At 35.0% G+C, this 24,364-nt stretch overlaps 1 protein-coding gene across 1 annotated transcript in view; it reads right to left on the bottom strand.

Annotated features, from left to right (window-relative positions):
• LOC149777576 (DNA repair protein XRCC1-like) overlaps positions 1 to 24,364 on the bottom strand; it is a 68,093-nt gene that overhangs the window by 24,804 nt on the left and 18,925 nt on the right. The window contains exons 4-10 of the mRNA XM_089942196.1: positions 20,817 to 20,975; positions 18,459 to 18,524; positions 14,233 to 14,362; positions 7,394 to 7,497; positions 6,836 to 7,016; positions 4,162 to 4,330; positions 703 to 816 (exon numbers count right to left, since the gene is read on the bottom strand). Coding sequence (XP_089798322.1) covers positions 703 to 816; positions 4,162 to 4,330; positions 6,836 to 7,016; positions 7,394 to 7,497; positions 14,233 to 14,362; positions 18,459 to 18,524; positions 20,817 to 20,975 — 923 coding nt within the window. The remainder of the gene's footprint in view (positions 1 to 702; positions 817 to 4,161; positions 4,331 to 6,835; positions 7,017 to 7,393; positions 7,498 to 14,232; positions 14,363 to 18,458; positions 18,525 to 20,816; positions 20,976 to 24,364) is intronic.

Here is a 24,364-nt window from a genome sequence, read left to right as displayed (position 1 = left end):
ACAGGCTTTATCATCATCCCTCACTAAAGTGCTTTTTAACCAGATTAAATAGAGAAGCCACAGTTCTCTCCCCTGAATGCTCATGAAAATATAAATTTTTGACTTCATTATATGCATTTACAATTGATTTTGAAAGCACTGACACATATCTCTCCATAAGGATACAACACATTTCAAACTGTTCCACTCCTTCCTTCTAATATGCAATGTTCAGTTGAGGGCAACTGTCTAAAATCTGACATAGTCTTATGAATAGAGACATGTGCCTGTTTTTTTTTAACAAACAAAAAGGATTAAAAACTGTAAAATGCTACAAAAGATTTATGAGACAGTGAATGACAGTCAAAATGCTAATGCAAATAGAATGCACACACAGTGCAAATGGAATGCAAACTGAATGCATTTTAAACCCAAATGAAGTACAAATGAAATTAAAAGAAAATGCAGTTTTGGTAAGAACAACCATTAATGGCCACATATATAAAACCTCATTACTGAACCAAATAATTAACAAGTTGAAATTATCATAAATAAACAAGTATGAATGAAAATTGCTAAAGGGTAACATTCAATCACTTCCAAAATGCCATTCCCTCTGAAAACTCTCTCCACCCTGTCACTTTACATCTGCAACTACAAAATATTTTCTTAATCTAGCCCAAAGACTATAATTATCAACCTGCAGGAAAATCTTTCACTTACTTTCTCCAGGGTAAAAGTTTCTTCTGTTTATAACAATCAAGAATCCATTCCTTCTTCACAATTTTTCCTTTTCGCCTCACTTGATTATATTTTGGTGTGTTTGTAAAGGCACAGCTTAAGAGAAAAAAGATAACTTTTCACATAAACAATCTACAGATAACAGAATTTGATTTATTCATCCCTGACATTTTTCAATTATTTAATGCCACCTACCACTGACAAACACAACCCTAGGAGTGGATCAAAATGTGCACATCTCCAATCAAATGGACCTTTCTGAAATTTGCAGAAAGTCCCAACAATGTTCATTACATAAGGACATCTTTTTTAATGCATCAGAAATTATGAACATGCAGACTAATTGCATGAAAATGTAGAGGCTAATTACATGAAAATAAACAGACTAATTACATGAAAGTACAAGAAAGAAATGTTCAAAACTCAAACAAAATGAAAGCAGTACTTCAGCTATATTTTGTTTCAAAGTTATTATGTGTCTTGTATTTGAGTCCTGTCATTTTCCACATGCTATTTCACATTATGTAACATAATTTTTACAACTCTATGTCCAAAATAATCCTAAACATTCTTTCACAAGTCCAGAAGTATAGAGCATTAAGAATGAATTCCAGTGGTGTTCTGAATGAATTCCAATCTTGAATATGCTGATGTACCAATAGTCTTGAATGTGCTAATGTACCTAAAGTAGTGATGTATCTCCATGGTATGATCCAGAATGTCCCTGAATGAGGCCTCAATAATACCCAAAATAGCATTTTAGTCAAATACTAATAAGCACCTTGTAATTCAAATAAATAATTAAGATAAATAATTCCTTTCAAATTATAGCTAAACACAACTAAAAACTCCAATCAAAGATTACCCATGACTCATATGAAGATAGGAAAGAATAATTTTGTTTATCAGAACTTTATATAAAAACTAGAGACACATTAGATGACCAGCATGGGGGTCATAAGTTTGCTTCTGAAACTTTCTAAGGTCAAAAGGCCATGTCAACCTGTTCACAAATATTATTTTAAAGTACAACCCACAACCATGAACAAAAGTTGCTATCAAAACATTAGTTTACAAATGACCATTATCTTAAACTGCAACCTACAATCATGGATAAAAGTTAAGCACACAATACCGATATACATAACAATATTAAAACTATTCACACCATGTTTCACCTTATACCGCTCCCACTAGACACAGGTAATTAGATAAAACTACTTACACCATGCATCACCTGATACCCCTCCCACTAGACACAGGTAATTAGATAAAACTACTTACACCATGCATCACCTGATACTGCTCCCACTAGACACAGGTAATTAGATAAAACTACTTACACCATGCATCACCTGATACCGCTCCCACTAGACACAGGTAATTAGATAAAACTACTTACACCATGCATCACCTGATACTGCTCCCACTAGACACAGGTAATTAGATAAAACTACTTACACCATGCATCACCTGATACCCCTCCCACTAGACACAGGTAATTAGATAAAACTACTTACACCATGCATCACCTGATACCGCTCCCACTAGACACATGTAATTAGATAAAACTACTTACACCATGCATCACCTGATACCCCTCCCACTAGACACAGGTAATTAGATAAAACTACTTACACCATGCATCACCTGATACTGCTCCCACTAGACACAGGTAATTAGATAAAACTACTTACACCATGCATCACCTGATACTGCTCCCACTAGACACAGGTAATTAGATAAAACTACTTACACCATGCATCACCTGATACCGCTCCCACTAGACACAGGTAATTAGATAAAACTACTTACACCATGCATCACCTGATACTGCTCCCACTAGACACAGGTAATTAGATAAAACTACTTACACCATGCATCACCTGATACCCCTCCCACTAGACACAGGTAATTAGATAAAACTACTTACACCATGCATCACCTGATACTGCTCCCACTAGACACAGGTAATTAGATAAAACTACTTACACCATGCATCACCTGATACCCCTCCCACTAGACACAGGTAATTAGATAAAACTACTTACACCATGCATCACCTGATACTGCTCCCACTAGACACAGGTAATTAGATAAAACTACTTACACCATGCATCACCTGATACCACTCCCACTAGACACAGATAATTAGATAAAACTACTTACACCATGCATCACCTGATACCTCCCACTAGACACAAATAATTAGATAAAACTACTTACACCATGTATCACCTGATACCCCTCCCACTTGGCACAGGTAATTAGATAAAACCACTTACACTATGTATCACCTGTTACCGCTCCCACTAGACACAGGTAATTATATAAAACTACTTACACCATGCATCACCTGATATCACTCCCACTAGACACAGGTAATTAGATAAAACTACTTACACCATGCATCATCACCTGATACCCCTCCCACTAGACACATGTAATTAGATAAAACTACTTACACCATGCATCACCTGATATCACTCCCACTAGACACAGGTAATTAGATAAAACTACTTACACCATGCATCATCACCTGATACCCCTCCAACTAGACACATGTAATTAGATAAAACTACTTACACCATGCATCACCTGATACCCCTCCCACTAGACACAGGTAATTAGATAAAACTACTTACACCATGCATCATCACCTGATACTGCTCCCACTAGACACAGGTAATTAGATAAAACTACTTACACCATGCATCACCTGATACTGCTTCCACTAGACACAGGTAATTAGATAAAACTACTTACACCATGCATCACCTGATACCACTCCCACAAGATACAAATAATTAGATAAAACTACTTACACCATGCATCATCACCTGATACCCCTCCCACTAGACACAGATAATTACATACAATTAATCACACCATACCTCACCAGACACCTGCCCCACCAAACAGGGTAATAAGATCAGCAAATGCTAGGTAATGCTGAATGACATGTCAGAAAGGTCTATACCAAATCACATCCCAGTATTTTAAGATTTTATCAGGGTCATGACTCCACACTTTCTTAAAAAATATGGGAACAATAAAAACATTTTCATCTGCACAAATTGTAAAAAAAAAAATTTGTTTTAAAGATGTTTAAACTAAGATATGCATCAAAACTGTATTAAATATTGTAATTTAAAGTTTTAATGTATTGCAGTTTATGGAGGAAATGTTATTATTTAATAAAAAATATAATTAGGGTGAGAAACATTAAAGCATCACATGCACTATATCTGAAACTGGATTTACTCGAAGCTTTCTGATAAAATACCTCCAAAGCTAAAAATGATAACTAATTTTTTGAAGTTTTTATGCCTGTGGGGAAGAGAGGGCAGGATTTGTACAATTTAAACATTTTGCACCTTAATAGTGTCATGAATTCTAATATTTTAAAAACAAACTTCGAGATATTACAAATTGACTTACACAAGATGAGTGCACCCTTTTCCCCAGTCTGGCTTATACAATGCCCCCATTTCTAGTGCCTTGTCCCGGAGTTCACCCCTGAAAGGGTTCTGGAAGCCACTTAGGACAAATACCACTTTTTTCATCAGCTCTCCAAACTTTTTTGCAGGTGAAGCTTGAACTGGTTCAGCTAAAAAAACAAAAACAAAACCAAATTGGACTTGCATATAATAAATGAATATAATTATAAAAGCTGTTCAATTTTTTTAAGACAAAACCTTACAATACAAAAACATATTGGACTTGTATATAATAAATGAATATAATTATAAAAGCTGTTCAATTTTTTTAAGACAAAACCTTACAATACAAAAACATATTGGACTTGCATATAATAAATGAATATAATTATAAAAGCTGTTCAATTTTTTAAAGACAAAACCTTACAATACAAAAACAGGATTGATCATGAATTCAAAATATTGCAAGTAGCATATTGTATCGTTAAAGGTTACTTCTTGGTGCTGTTCTTGTCCTCTGCAATGTCATATTTTTACAATTCTTGAACTTGTGCAGCATAAAATTAAACGGTATTACATTTGTTTTAAAGTCTTTTGAAACTTTCACCCTAAAGAAGGGTTCAAATAAATAACATTTTAAAGATGAGAAAATATAGAAATCAAGATTGTCTTCAGTAAGGACATGGTTATGTAGTGAAGTATCTTTGTTCAAGATTTACATTCTTGCTTGTGTCGTTCAACCTTGGTAATTATGCATATGCAAGAGTGAAAACAGGGAGCAATAAGCAAGCATAAATCCAGGCTCATTATTCTGTAGACATTCTAAGTAATAAAATTCAAGCTCAGAACTGTAAATCAGATATGTCACTACAATGTAGCTATTCTAAGTAAAGTTCATAGACTGACAAAAATTTGGGAAATTCAAAACTCAGTCTGAAATTTATGCCTAAAAGGTTTTGAGAACAAGAGGCCCATATTGGCCTGAGATCACTGAACTGAATTGTAGACTAATAGAGAAATGCAAGAGCAGTTGGCCAAGAAATCTGGAGCACAAATATGTTTTCTGTTGGAATTTCTTCCGATGCTGCTTACTGCACATGTTATGTAAACAGCTGTTTCAAGGTTTCTCTAGCTTTTCTATCTTCACTCAAATTTGATGGCATAATAAGCATAACAATGCCCCTATGGCAGGACATTTTGTGTCAAAGCTGGTCAAAATATGTTCAGTAGTGTTTTATATAAAGCTGTGTACATGTTTGTTCTACTTTTAGCGGTGGACTGGTATTGCCATCTATGCCAGGATGCATTGTTACTTTAGTTCAGCAGTTTATAAAACTAAAGTTGTTCAAATATTTTCTATTTTCAGTAATGGTGTCTGTATTTAATCATGGATTGGCATTATTTTGTATACATACATTTTAAAGATCTTCCAGCAGAAATGCTTTCCAGATCAGTCAAATTCTATGGGACATACTGGTAAATAAGCCACTTAAAGATGTCTATGGGACATATTTGTAAATAGGCCACTTAAAGATGTCTATGGGACATACTGGTAAATAAGCCACTTAAAGATGTCTATGGGACATACTGGTAAATAAGCCACTTAAAGATGTCTATGGGACACACTGGTAAATAAGCCACTTAAAGATGTCTATGGGACATACTGGTAAATAAGCCACTTAAAGATGTCTATGGGACATACTGGCAAATAAGCCACTTAAAGATGTCTATGGGACATACTGGTAAATAAGCCACTTAAAAATGTCTATGGGACATACTGGTAAATAGGCCACTTAAAGATGTATATGGGACATACTTGTAAATAAGCCACTTAAAGACGTATATGGAACATACTAGTAAATAAGTCACTTAAAGATGTCTATGGGACATACTTGTAAATAAGCCACTTAATAATAATAATAATAATAATAATGACCTTATTTAAAGAGGGTAACACAATTAGCTAAGAACTAATCTACCTTGATGCCCTCATACAAAGGAATTTATTTATTTTAGCTGCATCTCTGAAGCCACTGGATATATTGGGTTTGGAAGAAGGAAATAGAGTGGGCATTTCTAATCTCAACTGGAATACTATTCCAGAGCAGAGTTCCAGAGTATTGGAAACTTTTTTTAAAATAACTCCTTATTTGGTTTGGGAATTTTATACTCTTTGGTAGACATGGATCGCAGGTGGGGAGTATTACCAGGTAGCCTATACTGGAATAGTAATTGTAAATATTCAGAAGCACTATCATGGGATATCCTGTACATTAATTTGGCTTTTCTCAAACAGATTTGGTCTTCAATAGGTAATATTTTTAACCTACCAGCTAAATTCTCCTTGCTTCTTTCTGGATTGATATTAGCCCAAATGCTCTTTTTTGAAGATGTGCCAGTTTTGCTATGTTTTTATCATCTGAATTACCCCATACTGTATTACAGTAGTCTAAATAGGGTTGTATTTAACTGTTATAAAATAGTTTTCTGTGCCTTTCAGGGACAAATGAACAACACATGATGGACGACACACAATCTATGTCAAGCACAAGACCACACCATTAGCTCACTTGGCCTCAATGAAAGTTGAGCCAATAAAGGGACTGGTATCCTGCTTTATACACCTGAATTGTCTCCCCTTTTCAATACAATGCATTCACAAACAGTAATCTTACATTTTGATTTTTTCAGTTGTGGAGAATGACCTTCATCTTTGGTTGATGATGCTGAAGAACTTAGACTTGTTGACTGTTTGTGTAGAGATGGTTTTGGTGTACAAACTTGTTTCTCCTCTTTCCTTTTCTCTTGCTCCTCATCATCACTAATTTCATGCTTCCTCTTCTCTCGATTCTTTGTCTGATTGATTTATGAAAACAGATAAAGTAAAATAGACAGAGCTCTGAGGAACACATTATTTCAATTTGTCCCCCATGCCATAATGTATCCCAACCATTTATGTCTTGAAAACAAAACACTGAACACACATCTTTATTATAGAATTTAACATGCATGCTGAAGTTGTTGCCATGGAAACTAGAAAGGTGATACTATTTCTTGCCATATGCTATATGCAGGCTTGAAAAAATTGGTACTTTTGTGCAAACACCTTGCATACTGCAAGAGAACAGATTATCTAACCTATGACTCTAATAAAGACACTTCTAAATACACTAACTGCCAAATTACTTTGACTGATAAATAAATATTACTGTTAAATTATAAGAGAATCATACAGGGCTGGGTTTTGTTTCCACTGTTCTAGCAGTAGAGGTGGAGGGAGAGGCTGCAGACTTCTTCTCTTCAGCAAGACGAGATGCTGTTCTAGCCACTGCTGCTCCTGCGAACACAAAATTATTTAATAAGGATAATTTTTGTATAGTCTTCTCGTCTTCATGTGACTTACATTTAACTATCAAATTTAAAAAACAAAATATTATGGAGTCATTCTTTTCTTACTTAAAACTATAAGTTTAAATGACCAAACTCTGATTTGTTTTCAAATTTTTTGAAACATATGCCTTCATTAATCCAATGTAATTATCTACTGGAACACTGCTTCAGTAATTTAGGCCATACAAGTTGTTTCACTTTTCCTGGTGATCATAAAAATGGATAATTGGATACATATCAAAAGCATAGGTCAAGGGGTGTTATGGTTGTCATTTCACTAATTAGGTTTAATTAGCAGTATCTCATTTGAACCTGCAGATATATTAACATGAATTCATGGTACAACCTAACTGGTTATCCAACAGCTGGGTTAACAGACAAATTATTATGTGACTTTGTTGGAGAAACAAAAGCAGACTGTAAATACATTTATTTTTTACATAAATATGATGAATCAACGTAAAAAAAAAAAACCAAGAGTCCCTCCGAAAGACTAAAATTCTGTTGGCTGAAAAGAACTTCAAGGAATCCAAAATAAGACCATTCCTTCTCTCCATTTTAATTATAAAGTATTGAAAACATCTCAGCTCTTCTTTAGGAACTGCATCATACCAAATATGGTAACTAGAAGATGTTCTTATATGTTTACATGACAAGTACAGTAGAAAAGCCTTTTGTCATGGTTTTGAGACATAAAATCATGAATAGAAGATAACTTAAAATACTGTAAAGATAAACCCATATGCAAAGTTTGATTAAATCCATAATTATTTAATAAAAAAAATAAAACACAACTATGTTATTGAACTAGCATCATTCAAGGTTTGACAAAATCCTTTTATATTTGCTTGGGTTTTCATGATACAAGCTGTTACAACCTTTGACCTTTAAAATCAATATCATAGCACTGCTCATCAGCATATTTACAGTAATGAAACTCCATATGCTCTGAATTCATTTGCATACAGTGGTCCCCCTGCTGAACAACCTCCCTGACTAGTGGCCACCAATTTTATATAGACAGAATCCCTCAGCACCAATGACATTTGTGTTCACCCCTCTAGGATAGCCACCCCTCTATCATGACCAGTGGCCTGCATATTAGTGCAAAAGTTGTTACATTTATCACTCACAACTAGCTATATAATGAAGTTTACATACTGAAATCTCACAAATATTTGTTGATTTCTAAATATAACCCAATTACATTGTTCCAACATATCACTAAAGTAGCTAACTTTAACCAATACAAAAAGGTAAGTAATCCAAATGTTCAGACTGCTTTTTTGATCGTCTGATGATAGGTTGTGTCACTTTGATAATAATTACTGGAAATTATTACAACTGATAATGATCAAAATGACAAAAGGTGACCACAATGAATCAAAGTATTGTTCAGCTCAAGTCAGCATGACATCCAGATGCCATAAAGTAAGAATGGTATGTTAGCCTTACTAACTTGCCTCTCATAGATTATGAAACTGAAAGGGTACCAAACTAAAAACAGTCACGTGACAAGCTTACTTCCTCCATAACACTCAGCATTTGATGCAATAACTACAAATTGCAAATGCAGGAATAAATTGTTGTAACAACTTCAAAATGTCATCAGATATTTTCAGGTAATGTGAAAACTATTAAACTAAAGAAAAAGAGGGAGTCCTTTGATGACTTCTGGGAAATTCAATGTCAGAAACATTAAAACAATCATTGTCCATTATACATTAGAAAGAAGTGGAAAAAAGGAATTGATTGTTAATGATAGTTACAACCAAATTTTTGTGTACCCTGATTATACGGGCAAGGTGGTTTTGCACCATTATTGATGATTATTCATTATTCTTTGTAATAACAATAATATAAATGATTATTCATTATTCTTTGTAATAATAATAATAATATAAATTCTATCACATTAATTTCATAATATGCCTGTGACTTTTTAACGAAAAGATTAAATATTGAAAAATTAGCTACATCATTCATAATTTATATTTACTTACATCTGTGTGATCCCCCAAGAAAAGCCAACCCTCTTAAAAGTCTACCTTCCTGCTGCAGAAGGGGTGGCCTTATAAGATGGGAACCACTGCATGTACAAATCACTGTGTTCACAAGTTCAGTGAAGTACAAAAATCAAATCCGTCATCTCTGACTTGATCCAAAAGTGCATACATGCTTATGATTCAGATCTGCACAAGTTTCAATGAGAACTGCAAGAAGTGCTGTAGCAATAACAGTACCAAACGTCATTCAAGAAAAGGGATGATAAAAAGAATGTTTTAATGGCAACAATTAATTTTTCATTCAGAACAGCTACATACTGAGATTATGTTTTACTGAATATGACATTCTGCTAAAAAGAGGTGGCCATAAAGATATTTTCAAGATGGCCTCTAAAGCAACCACTTTAGAGGTAAGATTAGAATTACTTTAAAACAGAACCAACAACATACTGAAAAAGTTTTTTTTTAAGAAAAGAAGAAACAACCATCTTGGTAGGACCATTCATTCTGAAGAAATAGCTGTAGTGAGATTTTTACAATGTCATTTGTGGTGGCCATTTCAGTCAGTCATATCAGCATCATTTTCATTTAAGATGAACTATATATTGCAAGAAATGTGTCGGTAAAAACACTAAATTAATACAACTATATATTGCAAGAAATGTGTCTGTAAAAACACCAAATTAATACATCTGTACAAAACGAAAAGCAATAAAAACATAGTCAAGAAGACCCTAGTGACATCCTTTTGTGAGGTCAAATCAGCACCATTGAAATTCTTAACAAACTACATATTATAGGAAATGTTTTAATGGAAACCACATGTCAATACAAGCACCTGTTCATCAGATGTAGTGTTAACAAACTTTTCATGATGACTGTACAACTTAATGAGGTCAGACCTGCACCCTTTTTCTTTTGCTATCATTCTTTCAGACCTGCACTGTTTTTTGCTATCATTCCTTAAGCCAAAAATTTCGGGGCCATTTAAATTAACCTTATTGCAAATCATACAGGTTGGCAGGTCTGTGGTAGGGGTGAAGATACAAGCCACAAATACAATGGCTCTTCTTATCATTAAAAAAGAGTTCATAAATTTCTGGATATAATTAAGCGCTGTTTTAGGTTCGAATGATTCACCTTGTCTTGAATTAGAAAAGAAAGTGTTATGTACTGTTAATGGTGACAGTAATAGACTTTATTAAATGTAGTCCAACAATGCAAGATGTCAACCTTGATATATATGACTCTGAGCCAATGTCTTACTTCCTGAACCAGTGGTGATACCTTGCAAATCCAGCCCTACTAAAAGAAGAAAATCATCTCTATTTCAAAAGACAAAGAGAAATAACTCTTGCTCATTACCTCCCCTTGGCACTGCGAGGTGTCACTTGTTTTTAGGTGAGTGAGATACTAACGAGGATGCTCACATGGCGGGGGGGGGGGGGTTTAAGTAATGTGACTGTTAAGTATTCTTGGAGAAAGATAATTTACTTAAAAAATTTTGCTTTCTCCTTCAAATAGGTTCCCCAATTACTTTTTATGTTAGGAGAATAAGTAATAGGAGGATGGAATGCTAAGCATCTGACCTCTACCTCTGGTATCTTTTTCTAGGGAAGAACACCTTGATTCCCCATGTGAATGATAACCTATCCTCATAACTATGTAAGCAACACAGCCAAAATTTCACTGGCGAATCCAGAAAAGCTAACAGGCTGTGTTGATTGATCTAGTTGGGTCTGGTGGCCATATGTGCTGCCACCACTGGACGTACTAGATTCAATGTCTGCCTCTGCAAAGCGAAATCTCTGAGATGAAAGCTTGAGAAGGTTGACTCTGCATGCCAGCCAACAGCTTCTATAATATCTCAGATCAAAATCTTGTGTTCGAACGCGAGGCTTGCAGAGATGGCTCGAAGCTTCTGAGCAATAATCTTCATGAGGTGACTCTGATTTGGTGAGACATCAGAGTACACTGAGCATACAATACACTTCAGCCATGAAGCAAGGACTTGAGGGGTGATATCCTGTATTCTGGCTCACACCAGAAGGAAAAGATGTTTGCAAGTGCCATGATTTGTCTCCACGCATTTCAAAAAGTGCTTGAGAGTACAAACAGGATTGTGCATGGCTGCTGTTCTCAACCTATGGAAGACGGCGAGCAAGTGACAAACCTATCTTGGTTGTGTCAAGAGAACTACCAAACCTCTGAGCTGAAATGAAGAGAGTTCATATGTAAAGGGGCATGTGGCTCACTTACCTTGCATGCAGAAGCTAAAGCTATCAGGTAACATGACTTGTATGATAGTGACTTTCACAAAGTGTGAACGAGAGGTTTGAATGGATTCAAATCGAGCCATGTTAAAACCCAAGATTGGTTCCATTTGGAAACAGAGTAAGGAATTTTGGTCAATTGAGACCAAAAACATCTAAAAGATCTGAAAGGCCTATATCCAGCCCAAAATCATGCCTGCCATGATGACGGAAGGAGTTCAATATCATGGGGCAGTAGCCTTTGATGAGATGGGGGCCAACTTTTTCTCCTAAAAGAGCCAGAGAAATAAAAGCTGGCTAGTTGTGGGATTGAGACATGCAGAGGAATGATGCTGTTGGTATGGCACCAGTCCCTGAAAACATGCCACTTTCCCTTGTAAGACTTCAGAGTGGAGGGACTTCTTGTTCTCGAGATTCTCTCCACAATCAAAGGTTTTAACTGTTTATCTCTCCAAAAGGTCCCCATGTTGGAATGATGGGACAACAGGTAATGGTGCTGTTTTATTATTCATTAGATTCAATGGAACCGGTACAAACCCCATGGGTCAGGACTTATAGCCTGAAAACGATGCTTAGACATGCAGGAGAACTTGTGCCCACTGGGCTAACTAAAATTGGTGAATACAGCCCCAATGAGTCAGAGTCAACTGGGCCATTTTCTCAAAAGGTCACCCATGCCTGACAATTGGTGATGGCCATACAGTTGGTGACAGCTAGATTGCCAGTAACTGTGGAGTGGTATGAGGAGATAGATCCAACTGAAACCCATGTGCCCTGGCTTACAGGCCCAAAGGCCAGGCTTGAACATATGAGGGGACTTACACCCACTAGGCTACCTAAAATCGGAATATTCCCCAATGAGTCAGTATCACCAACAATGAGCCATAGATTGTCTTCCTTGACTTATTCCATCTTTCCTTCCCTTCAATGACAAATGGACTATGGCTTTCAATGTGCATTTCATGCATTTAGTAACATTTCTCCTGAAACAACAAAAGAAGAAAACAAAGCAAATCAGTATGTGATTAACTAGCTAATACAAAAGCCCAGACTTCCTATGTCCACGTATTACAGACAATGCATATCATGTATGGTGTATACTTAGTATAAATAAAACAAGAGTCATGGTAAACTTCCATGCTCTGAAGTTGTGTAAATAGCATTTAAATTACATTCTTCTGAAACGACACGAAAAGAGAAAGCAAAGCATATATTAGTAATTCATGAAGTTACTTACTCGCTAATATAAATATATTCCCCATTATTAACGAAGGAATCAAAAAAGTCAGTGTCGCATTCTAAACTTATCCATTTCAAGTATTTAGTTGACCGTTCTACTGAAACTACACAACAAGGGAAAAACATAAATTAGGCATGCAGCATGTTAAAACTCACTAAAACCAACTCTGTTACAAATGGAGCAAGTGAAAAAGTCAAAGTCGCACTAACTCGTAATGCCCTTGCAGAGGTCAATCATAGTGTGGTAATACATGGTCTTAAAACGACAAAGTTCCTAAAGGCGTGTGTGTGTGTAATTTGGATTTTTAACGCAGCTTTAACAATTTTTCAGTCATATCCCTATGATGTCTGCAGTGTGGCAGTTTATAGTGATGTCCAGCACTGGGGCATCATGTGTAGACATGTAGCATGATGTCCCACCCAGACAAATTATCCTGACATCAGGCCAACCAGTCCTAACACTAACCTCTTAATGCTGAGCACCAAGCGAGGCAGCTGTTAGTACCATTTTTGTATTTTTAGTATGACTCAGCTGGGGATTGAACCCACGACCTCCCGCATCCTAGGTGGATGCTCTTACCACTAGGCCACTGGAGTGGTCTACCCTAAAGGTGACAAAAATCACTCAAATTTGGCAGAAATCGCAAAGAGAATGTATGCAACCTGCAGAGAATGATTAATCCACACAATAAGTTACAAAAGGAACATTGGATGAGTTAAATAGAACAAAAAGAGCTTGGATTGTCAGAGGATAAAATGGATGATCGTATCCAGTACAGCATTTAAGTCAAAAACTAGTGACACCTGGCAGTGCTAATGGGCAAGAGTTATTGCCCTTTGCCTATTTAAACAGAAAAAGACCATCTGCATCTTTTAGTAAGGCTGGATTCGCAAGGTAGAAGTCTAATAATATTAACATATTGTGATGGGAATGTATCTGAAGGAGAAATGAACATGTTTAATAACACTCAACAAAATGGAGGGTGGGGTGAATATCAGCTTATTTGATATTTTGTTTTGACTTTAAATTTATGTCCAATGTTGTTCAGCATACCATGAAAACTGTTACCCCATAAACTTAAAGTGATTCAAAGCAATTACAACCATACTTTGTCTCATTTTTCTGCAACTGTATTATACTATATGTTTCATGATAAAATGTACCTGTGATAGGCCTGGCAGGCTCTACGGTCATCTCTGCCTTTCCTCTGCTGGCAAAGAGACTTCCTGTAGTAATGTCATCATCATCACCATTACCTTTCACAATAAAAAACCCAAGCTTCTTCTGCACTGGCTATAAAAGACAGAAAGGATTTACCACATCTGAAGTTGCTTAGTAAGGTTTTTGTTTACAACTTTGCGACTTATAAGCGAGTATATACATGTAATAGGGTTGAATTTGTTCAAATTACAATAAATTGTTATAACCAAAAGAGTGTAACAGGTCCCCAATTTTTCCTGAAATGCCACAAGTTTTCTAAATAATGGGATACCAAGACCTTAATTTTATAACTGATACTGGAAACACCATAGTTGTTTTAAAATGGCATCATCAATGTTAATTGGTGATGGACATAAAACTTTATTTCTGCAAACATCCTGAAAAAAGGAGAAAGATAATCCTTTTTACGATAATTTTACACCATTCTTTCTCCTATTTATGTGGACACTATGCATTGTTTACCCTCAAAAGTTTCAGGCTTTCGTAATGTAACGTTTTGTCTCCTAAGAATGGTAATGCAAAGTGTATATAACCTGCAGGGGTGACCTCCTGTGAATAATCACATACAAATCTCATCTGTGCCATAATTCACAATCACAATTTTCTGAAATAATGAGTAAAAGATCCTTCATGAGAAAGAAAACATTTTACAAAACTAAAGAAAGTGTTAAAATAAATTAACGAGGTAGTTACTGCCTAGAAATCAGCTGCAAAAAAGTGATCATTTGATAAGATGGAAGTTTTAACAATATGGAGGCCTTGAACCTCTCTGAAGGTGAGTTGAATACAAACAGTCCACATTAATAAAAAACATGAACAGTGTGAAACTATTAAACACTATTAAATTTAATGTAAAAGAAACTTTCTATGTCTATTAATGGAGTTATTTGCATTATAGATTTCAAGAAGCAGCACCAAGTACCATTCACAATACTGTCTGAATCCAAATAAAGTTGCCTATTTATAGTCAGTATTTTTCTGAATTCTCCTGTTTACTTTATATCTGACAATCATCTCCTCATCTGATAACCTGATCCATGATCAACATTAGGGTGCAGGAAAACCACATCATCCTATCAGCTTGACCAGGTAAAAATTGACTGGGCCGAGGAAACTTTTACTACACACTCATTCCTGGGCAGAGTAGATGTGGATTCACACACAGATAATAAATCTATGTTCTACCCTTAATATCCTTAACATTTAGCGTGTGTCAATTATCAATTAATATTTCCTTCCTGCTGACAGTCCAGAACATGTTGAAAGGGAAGCCAACTTTGTATTTTCAACATGTGCCCAATGCAAACTTCATAATAAAATGGGTCCAAATGAAAATATTGTTTTTGATGTGAAGGCAGAAGGTTTAAAACCCTTCAAAGACATGGCTCATTATCTAAACATATAACAATTGTGCAGTTTTCTTTATGGCATTTGTATTTCATGTGAAACATTCTGGTAATTTAGGCATCATTTTGAAGTGGGTCACTTTTCACTGAACTATCATATATTTTTATGAGTTCAATCTCTGATAAGGTTTTTTTCTTCTGGTTAGACACTTGTACATTCACCCCAGTGTCACTGGTATTTTCAAGAATGTGCAGCTTTATTACTACAGTGTCATGCCAAATGAAGACACAAGTAAATATTTCTATAAGTAGGTACTCTTCACAAGAAATATGTTACTAAGTTACATCGAAAGAAGTGTTTTAAGTGTCTCTGCCAATTCTCACCAATCTTCACATTATGAATACCTTTGATTATAAGACACATGTTGAGACAACATGAAAAAAGGGCAAAATCCATATGGATTAGAATACAAACACAAAATATACTGAACATTTATATTCAGAAAACTAGTCTACATGTGTAACTTTCACTGAGTGATCATGAACTGGAATATTACAATAAGCATGATTATGTGCTGAACATGATGTTTTATATAACTCTCATATTCTTCTAAAGTGTTGATTTGTACTTTACTTCTGCTCAGACATTTTTGAAGTTTGAAGAAATCCATCTGCTTTAACATTTTCTGTCATATTAAAATCCACAATTCCCATCATACAACATTTCACTTAACACGTGGCACCATATTCTTTAAAAGTATAGACTGGTCTGCTAACTTAGCTTATCAATATAATGAATCTGTTAGGCAAAGTTCAAATTTGAAGAAACCCATCTGTTTTGTTGAAAATGGGTCATATACAGTTGCTATAAATAGCTATAAGAAGGTACCCTTACACTATTCCTATGCAGCAATCATCTTTTTAAGAATATTTTCCGATTTATATGAGTGGAATTAAAGAGATGATAATAAAAATGACAAAATCAACTTTTTACTGCTTTATTTATATTTTGTATGGTACCAAAAAAGTATAATATATATACATGCCAACCTAAATCACAATTTGGTGAAAAAAAAGCATAATGATTACACCAAAAGCATAATGGTTGGCATGTATGAAAATGTGAAAATAAAGATGCACTGTATCAATCAAGCTTGCACCAGGTTAGTAAGAGTGCAAGTAATGTAGTGGATAAGCATACTGTGTTGAGTAAAGTGAAAATAGGAATGATTATCTGCTGCAACTTACTTATTACAGGAACAGGTGCTTGTAAAACAATTTTCTAAGCCCTGAACAAGAAATGAATATAAAACTTAATATACTACTATTTTTACAATTAGATTTGTCTTTGTAAAATGCATATGACCCAATGTTTAAGTCAGATTTTACTCCACATTTAAAACACAAAACACAATTATTTCAGAAGTTGGAACAGTGTACAAATGTGATTCTAAATGTTGAAATGCAACCATAACCAGGGAAGAATTAGTCCAGGTTTCGTCTTACAATGGGGTGGGAAGGATCAATGGAAACTCAGACAAAAAGGGGAAGCATTTTACATTTGCACAGACTGCAAACACCGTATTGTCATTCCAGAATGTATGACGTCCACTGACACAGCATCACCACCAAGCATGTTTTACAATCCCTAAGAGCAATGCAGACAGATCATTTTCTACGCTGAGAAAAATTCAACAAGATCTTCAAGTACATCTAAACAACAGTGCCATATGGTTTTTTAATGAGCAAAAATATGAACAGACAGAAACTTGTGTGTAATTTTCTTTTTTATTTTATTTAATATGTTTGTGGTTGTATTTATAATGACTGTGGGCACATGTGGCTCTATAATATATTACAAACAATCAAATATGAAAGTTGTCACTTCAGACTACTAATTAGTATATTGTTTACACTAGCCATAATATGTGCTGGGCTTTGTTTTACTTCACATATGGTCCTAGGATACTGATCACTGACCAACCTCATACAGTGTGACCCCCGCTATAGCGTACTACGTTATAATATGAATTCGGATATAACATGGTCCTGGTGTGGCCACATATGGTCCTAGGATACTGATCACTGGCCAACCTCACATCTGGGATCTGGTTGCTACTGGACCATATTCTGAGTATGTTTTCATTTTGTGGGTTTAATTTTTGTGTATATAAAAATGAAATTTAGGACTCAAAATTCATTTTGGTTTTCAAAGTACAGCAGTTTTGGTTTTAATGGACACTTTTCTAAAAATTTGGGAGCAGGAAATGTTTCATTTTCAAAAGTATTTTAGTTTATTGATGTTTGGGTCTTGACAGGTTCACTGCATTATCAAAAAAGTTTTATTACCAAAAATAATTTGTTTTAAAAATTTCAGTTTTATTATTTTAAAGGCAGGCATGACAGAGAAACAGACAGGACATAATGAAGATGCCCTTCGCTGCAAATATTAAAATGTGTTATTATTCTATGAAAGTGGCTTCATTTAGAAATCCTAACTCTATGTTATATATGAATATATTAGAGTAAATATATTAAATATATTTGAGTAAATATATTAGAGTAAATCAATACCAAGAAGCTCAACATTTGTCTAAGCAATACTCCCAATCAGTTCTAAGTTGATCTTTTTTTTTAAAATTCTAAATTCAGTTACTTTCAATTATTTGATAAAAAACATAATTACAAAACCCAATACTGAAGTCAGACTATTATAGCTTCCTCTCTTGCAACACTTAATGTCTACGCACTCTATGAAGTAAATATATTTTCTACAACATTAATTTAACAGAGCTGAACGAGATTTTCTTTCCTAATTTTACCTCTCCTTTTTCCTTTGGGTCTGATGGTGACATGAACTTTATAAAAGACAACCCATATGTGCTGGTCTGAAAGAAACATTAAAATTATGAGATACATTTCCTTTCTGGAGGAATTCCTTAATAAATGGAATATGTCATCATATGGATCCAAAACATATTACAATGTTGTTAACATATTTTATATTATTTGCTGACTGTTGTATCATAATATAAATACACAGATGAATATGAATATACAAACTAATCTGATTTTGAATACAGACTAATATGAATACACAGACAAATGAATACAGACTAATATGAATACACAGACAAATGAATACAGACTAATATGAATACACAGACAAATGAATACAGACTAATATGAATACGAATACAGACTAATACAAAGGTTTACTATCAATGCATAATTTCTACATCAGACATGAAACTCACGCAGTGTTCACAACTTGGATTAAAAAGCTGTAGGATTTATCAACCAAACAAAATGTAAACTGTAGGCTCTTCAAGAGAGCTGTAGGCCCAACCATAAAAGGGACAAAATAAAAATAAAAATTTGCTGTAAATTGTTTGCTTTTTGCTGTCATTGACCATTAACCGATACATCTAAAACACCTACACTTAACAAACAGAATTACCCCCAGCAATGATACAACAAAATAAAAGAAATTACAAGTTCATATAACAATATTTAAAGTATATAAGGTCTTTTTAAACAATAATAGAATTAACAGGGTGAAAATTTAGCAAATTCTTTCACACAACAAAGTCAGGTACAAAGTATGCCACTGAAGAGCAGAACCTTAAGACAAATTTGAAGATTTGAGCAATTGCTTTTCTTTGATGCTGAGTATATAAATAAGCTAATTAAACTTATTTTGTCATTCTTTACACAACAAACCTTGTGGTATTATTGTGTCTTAAATGTCCTTTTGCCATAAAATTAAACGTGTTAGAACACTCAATTTCAATTTCAAACTGCTAGATTAGATGAAAGAAAAATACAGCAAAAAGTTGGTTTTTTTTGCAATAAAACTGAGGAAAAAATATGACAATCATCAGTGACATCTCATGAATAATTGTGGCAAGTTTCATGCTCCTATCTTTTAGAACTGCATTGGTTGAGAAAATTCCATGTGCATTTTGATAAATAGTTCACTTTTCACCATTGTATGGTACTGGAGAGGGAGGAGGGGGCTTGTGTGAGACTTTGGTCCTAATGAATACTGTTCTGTGCAAGAAATATATGATAATTATGCTGAAAGACTATTTAAAGTCTTGCAACTTCAATTATTCAGTTATACAATCTGACTATCATTGTGGCTATGCTAATATGTTGACCAGCACTGTGGCTATGCTAATATGTTGACTATCATTTTGGCTATGCTAATATGTTGACTATCATTGTGGCTGTGCTAATATGTTGACTAGCACTGTGGCTGTCCTAATATGTTGACATGCATTGTGGCTATGCTAATATGTTGACTATCATTGTGGCTATGCTAATATGTTGACTAGCACTGTGGCTGTCCTAATATGTTGATTAGCATTGTGCCTATGCTAATATGTTGACTAGCATTGTGGCTATGCTAATATGTTGACTAGTATTGTGGCTATACTAATATATTGACTAGCACTGTGGCTATGCTAATATGTTGACATGCACTGTGGCTGTGCTAATATGCTGACTATCACTGTGGCTATGCTAATATGTTGACTAGCATTGTGGCTGTGCTAATATGTTGACTAGCATTGTGGCTGTCCTAATATGTTGACTAGCATTGTGGCTATGCTAATATGTTGACTAGCACTGTGGCTATGCTAATATGTTGACTAGTATTGTGGCTATACTAATATATTGACTAGCAATGTGGCTATGCTAATATGTTGACTAGCAATGTGGATATGCTAATATGTTGACTAGCATTGTGGCTATGCTAATATGTTGACTAGCATTGTGGCTAAGCTAATATGTTGACTAGTAATGTGGCTATGATACTATGCTGACTAGCTTTGTGGCTATTTTAATATGTTGACTAGCATTAAGGCTATGCTAATATGTTGACTAGCAATGTGGCTATGATACTATGCTGACTAGCTTTGTGGCTATGTTAATATGTTGACTAGCATTGTGGCTATGCTAATATGTTGACTAGCATTGTGGTTATAGCATTGTGGCTATGCTAATATGTTGACTAGCATGAAAAGGAAAGAAATATCCACCTCTTTGTGCATCTTTGTGCCATGTATGCACATTTTTCATTGACTTCTGTACCTTCATTTTTTACAAAGACAACTTGATCTTTACAATTATCTTAAAAGTGTGAAACTCACAATTTCCACACCACTAAATGTTACCTTGTTAAATGGTTGAGTACAGACAACCTTTATGCTATCCCATTTTTCATTAGCAGTTTCCTTACACAGTTGATCAGGTCCGAACATGCGCACAGCAGTTCTGTTTGTGCCATTTCGGCTATCCAGGGGAGACATAAAAGCAGAAGTTACAAGGAGAACCTGAAAATTGAAAAAATGATGGTAGTAAAGTTTGTTCTTTAATTTTCCAAACAGAAAAACACTGCCTAATGATGACACCATAACTATACATTGCCTAATGATGACACCATAACTATACATTGGCTAATGATGACACCATAACTATACATTGCCTAATGATGACACCATAACTATACATTGCCTAATGATGACACCATAACTATACATTGGCTAATGATGACACCATAACTATACATTGCCTATTGACCACACCATAACTATACATTGCCTAATGACACCATAATTATACACTTCCCAATGACCACACCATAACTATACACTGCCTACTGACCACACCATAACTATACATTGCCTAATGACAATATAATTATACACTTCCCAATGTCCACACCATAACTATACACTGCCTATTGACCACACCATAACTATACATTGCCTAATGACACCATAATTATACACTTCCCAATGACCACACCATAACTATACACTGCATAATGTCCACACCATAACTATCCACCACCTAATGTCAACATCATAACTATACACTGCCTAATGACCACACCATATCTATACACTGCCTAATGACCACACCATAACTATACACTGCCTAATGACCACACCATAACTATGCACCACCTAATGTCAACATCATAACTATACACTGCCTAATGACCACACCATAACTATGCACTGCCTAATGTCCACACCATAACTATACACTGCCTAATGTCCACACCATAACTATGCACTGCCTAATGACCACTCTATAACTATATACTGCCTAATGACCATACCATAACTATGCACTGCCTAATGACCACACCATAACTATGCACTGCCTAGTGTCCACACCATCATTATAATCTGTCTAATGTCCACACCATAATGATACACTGCTTAATGACCACACTATAACTATACACTGCCTAATGTCAACATCATAACTATACACTGCCCAAATGCCCACAGCAAAATTATGCACTGCCTAGTGTCCACACCATCATTATACACTGTCTAATGTTCACGCCATAATTATACACTGCTTAAGAACCACACTATAAATATACACTGCATAATGTCAACATCATAACTATACACTGCCCAAATACCCACAGCAGAATTATAAACTGCCTAATTACCACACCATAATTATACACTGCATAATGTCTGCACCATAACCACACACTGCCTAATGACCACACCATAATTATACACTGCATAATGACAACACCATAACCATAAACTGCCAAATGACCACAACGTAACCATACACTGCCTATTCAACAGTAGGCATTAGATGAATTGTATAAAATCTATGTGGCTGTGTGTATAGTCTACTGTCAGATGCTAGCATTTGTAGAGAAGAAGCTGTAAAAAGCATTTCAAACTTGTATTGCTCATACATATTACTTGTTATACATGTTCATTTGCTACTGTGATAATAAGACAGTTTTGACATAAAATATGTGTTTGTTAATTATTAATTTCCTCTGTCATTTTCAAAGACATTTAATTCAAGACAGATCAAAATGGGACATTACCTGTCTACATTAAAAAAAGTTTTTTTTATCATTATAAGTACATAAAACTATGGACGTTTGGTACAAACCTGTGTATTTTGATTTTTTAACCTGTAAAAATTGTTTTGCTGGTTGGAAAAATAATGTAAATTTTTTAATTTTTATCACCCTAACAGTTACATACCAAGCATCTGTCTGACCCATTAAATGATGTTCAATGACTTGCCTGTTAATCATTTCAGTAAATTAAATAGTAAGATGTGCATTGTGGAATCAATTAATATTGTGTTTGAATAAAGAAAACTTAAATACTTTTATATATTCAACATTTGCCAAATTTTCTAAGTTATATATAAACCGTCCTTGTCTGTCTGCTTTCACCATTATGTTAGTAAACTTTTGGTTTCTATTTTTACTAAAAACCCAAACAGTTGCACATGACATTCAGTTTGCACATGGTACACTTGCTACCCTGTTGTCAAAACCATCATGTAACCAATCTGAGGATGTTTACAGTTGATCAGGATGTAACCAATCAGAGGATGTTTACAGTTGATCAGGATGTAACCAATGAGAGTATGTTTACAGTTGATCAGGATGTAACCAATCAGAGGATGTTTACAGTTGATCAGGATGTAACCAATGAGAGGATGTTTACAGTTGATCAGGATGTAACCAATCAGAGGATGTTTACAGTTGATCAGTATGTAACCAATCAGAGGATGTTTACAGTTGATCAGTAAGTAACCAATCAGAGGATGCTTACAGTTGATCAGGATGTAACCAATCAGAGGATGTTTACAGTTGATCAGGATGTAACCAATCAGAGGATCTTTACAGTTGATCAGGATGTAACCAATCAGAGGATGATTACAGTTGATCAGGATGTAACCAATCAAAGGATGATTACAGTTGATCAGGATGTAACCAATCAGAGGATGATTACAGTTGATCAGGATGTAACCAATCAGAGGATGATTACAGTTGATCAGGATGTAACCAATCAGAGGATGTTTACAGCTGATCAGGATGTAACCAATCAGAGTATGTTTACAGTTGATCAGGATGTAACCAATCAGAGGATGTTTACAGTTGATCAGGATGTAACCAATCAGAGGATGTTTACAGTTGATCAGGATGTAACCAATCAGAGGATGATTACAGTTGATCAGGATGTAACCAATCAGAGGATGTTTACAGCTGATCAGGATGTAACCAATCAGAGGATGTTTACAGTTGATCAGGATGTAACCAATCAGAGGATGTTTACAGTTGATCAGGATGTAACCAATCAGAGGATGTTTACAGTTGATCAGGATGTAACCAATCAGAGGATGTTTACAGTTGATCAGGATGCAACCAATCAGAGGATGTTTACAGTTGATCAGGATGTAACCAATCAGAGGATGATTACAGTTGATCAGGATGTAACCAATCAGAGGATGATTACAGTTGATCAGGATATAACCAATCTGAGGATGATTACAGTTGATCAGGATGTAACCAATCAGAGGATGATTACAGTTGATCAGGATGTAACCAATCAGAGGATGTTGAGAGTTGATCAGGATGCAACCAATCAGAGGATGTTGACAGTTGAACAGGATGTAACCAATCAGAGGATCTTTACAGTTGATCAGGATGTAACCAATCAGAGGATGTTTACAGTTGATCAGGATGTAACCAATCAGAGTATGTTTACAGTTGATCAGGATGTAACCAATCAGAGGATGTTTACAGTTGATCAGGATGTAACCAATCAGAGGATGATTACAGTTGATCAGGATGTAACCAATCAGAGGATGTTTACAGCTGATCAGGATGCAACCAATCAGAGGATGTTTACAGTTGATCAGGATGTAACCAATC

The sequence above is a fragment of the Sinohyriopsis cumingii genome, chromosome 18 (genome assembly GCF_028554795.1).
Source record: "Sinohyriopsis cumingii isolate HCF-2022 chromosome 18, ASM2855479v2, whole genome shotgun sequence".
Lineage (NCBI taxonomy): Eukaryota > Metazoa > Mollusca > Bivalvia > Unionida > Unionidae > Sinohyriopsis > Sinohyriopsis cumingii.
This window is presented reverse-complemented; position numbering and strand designations above follow the sequence as displayed.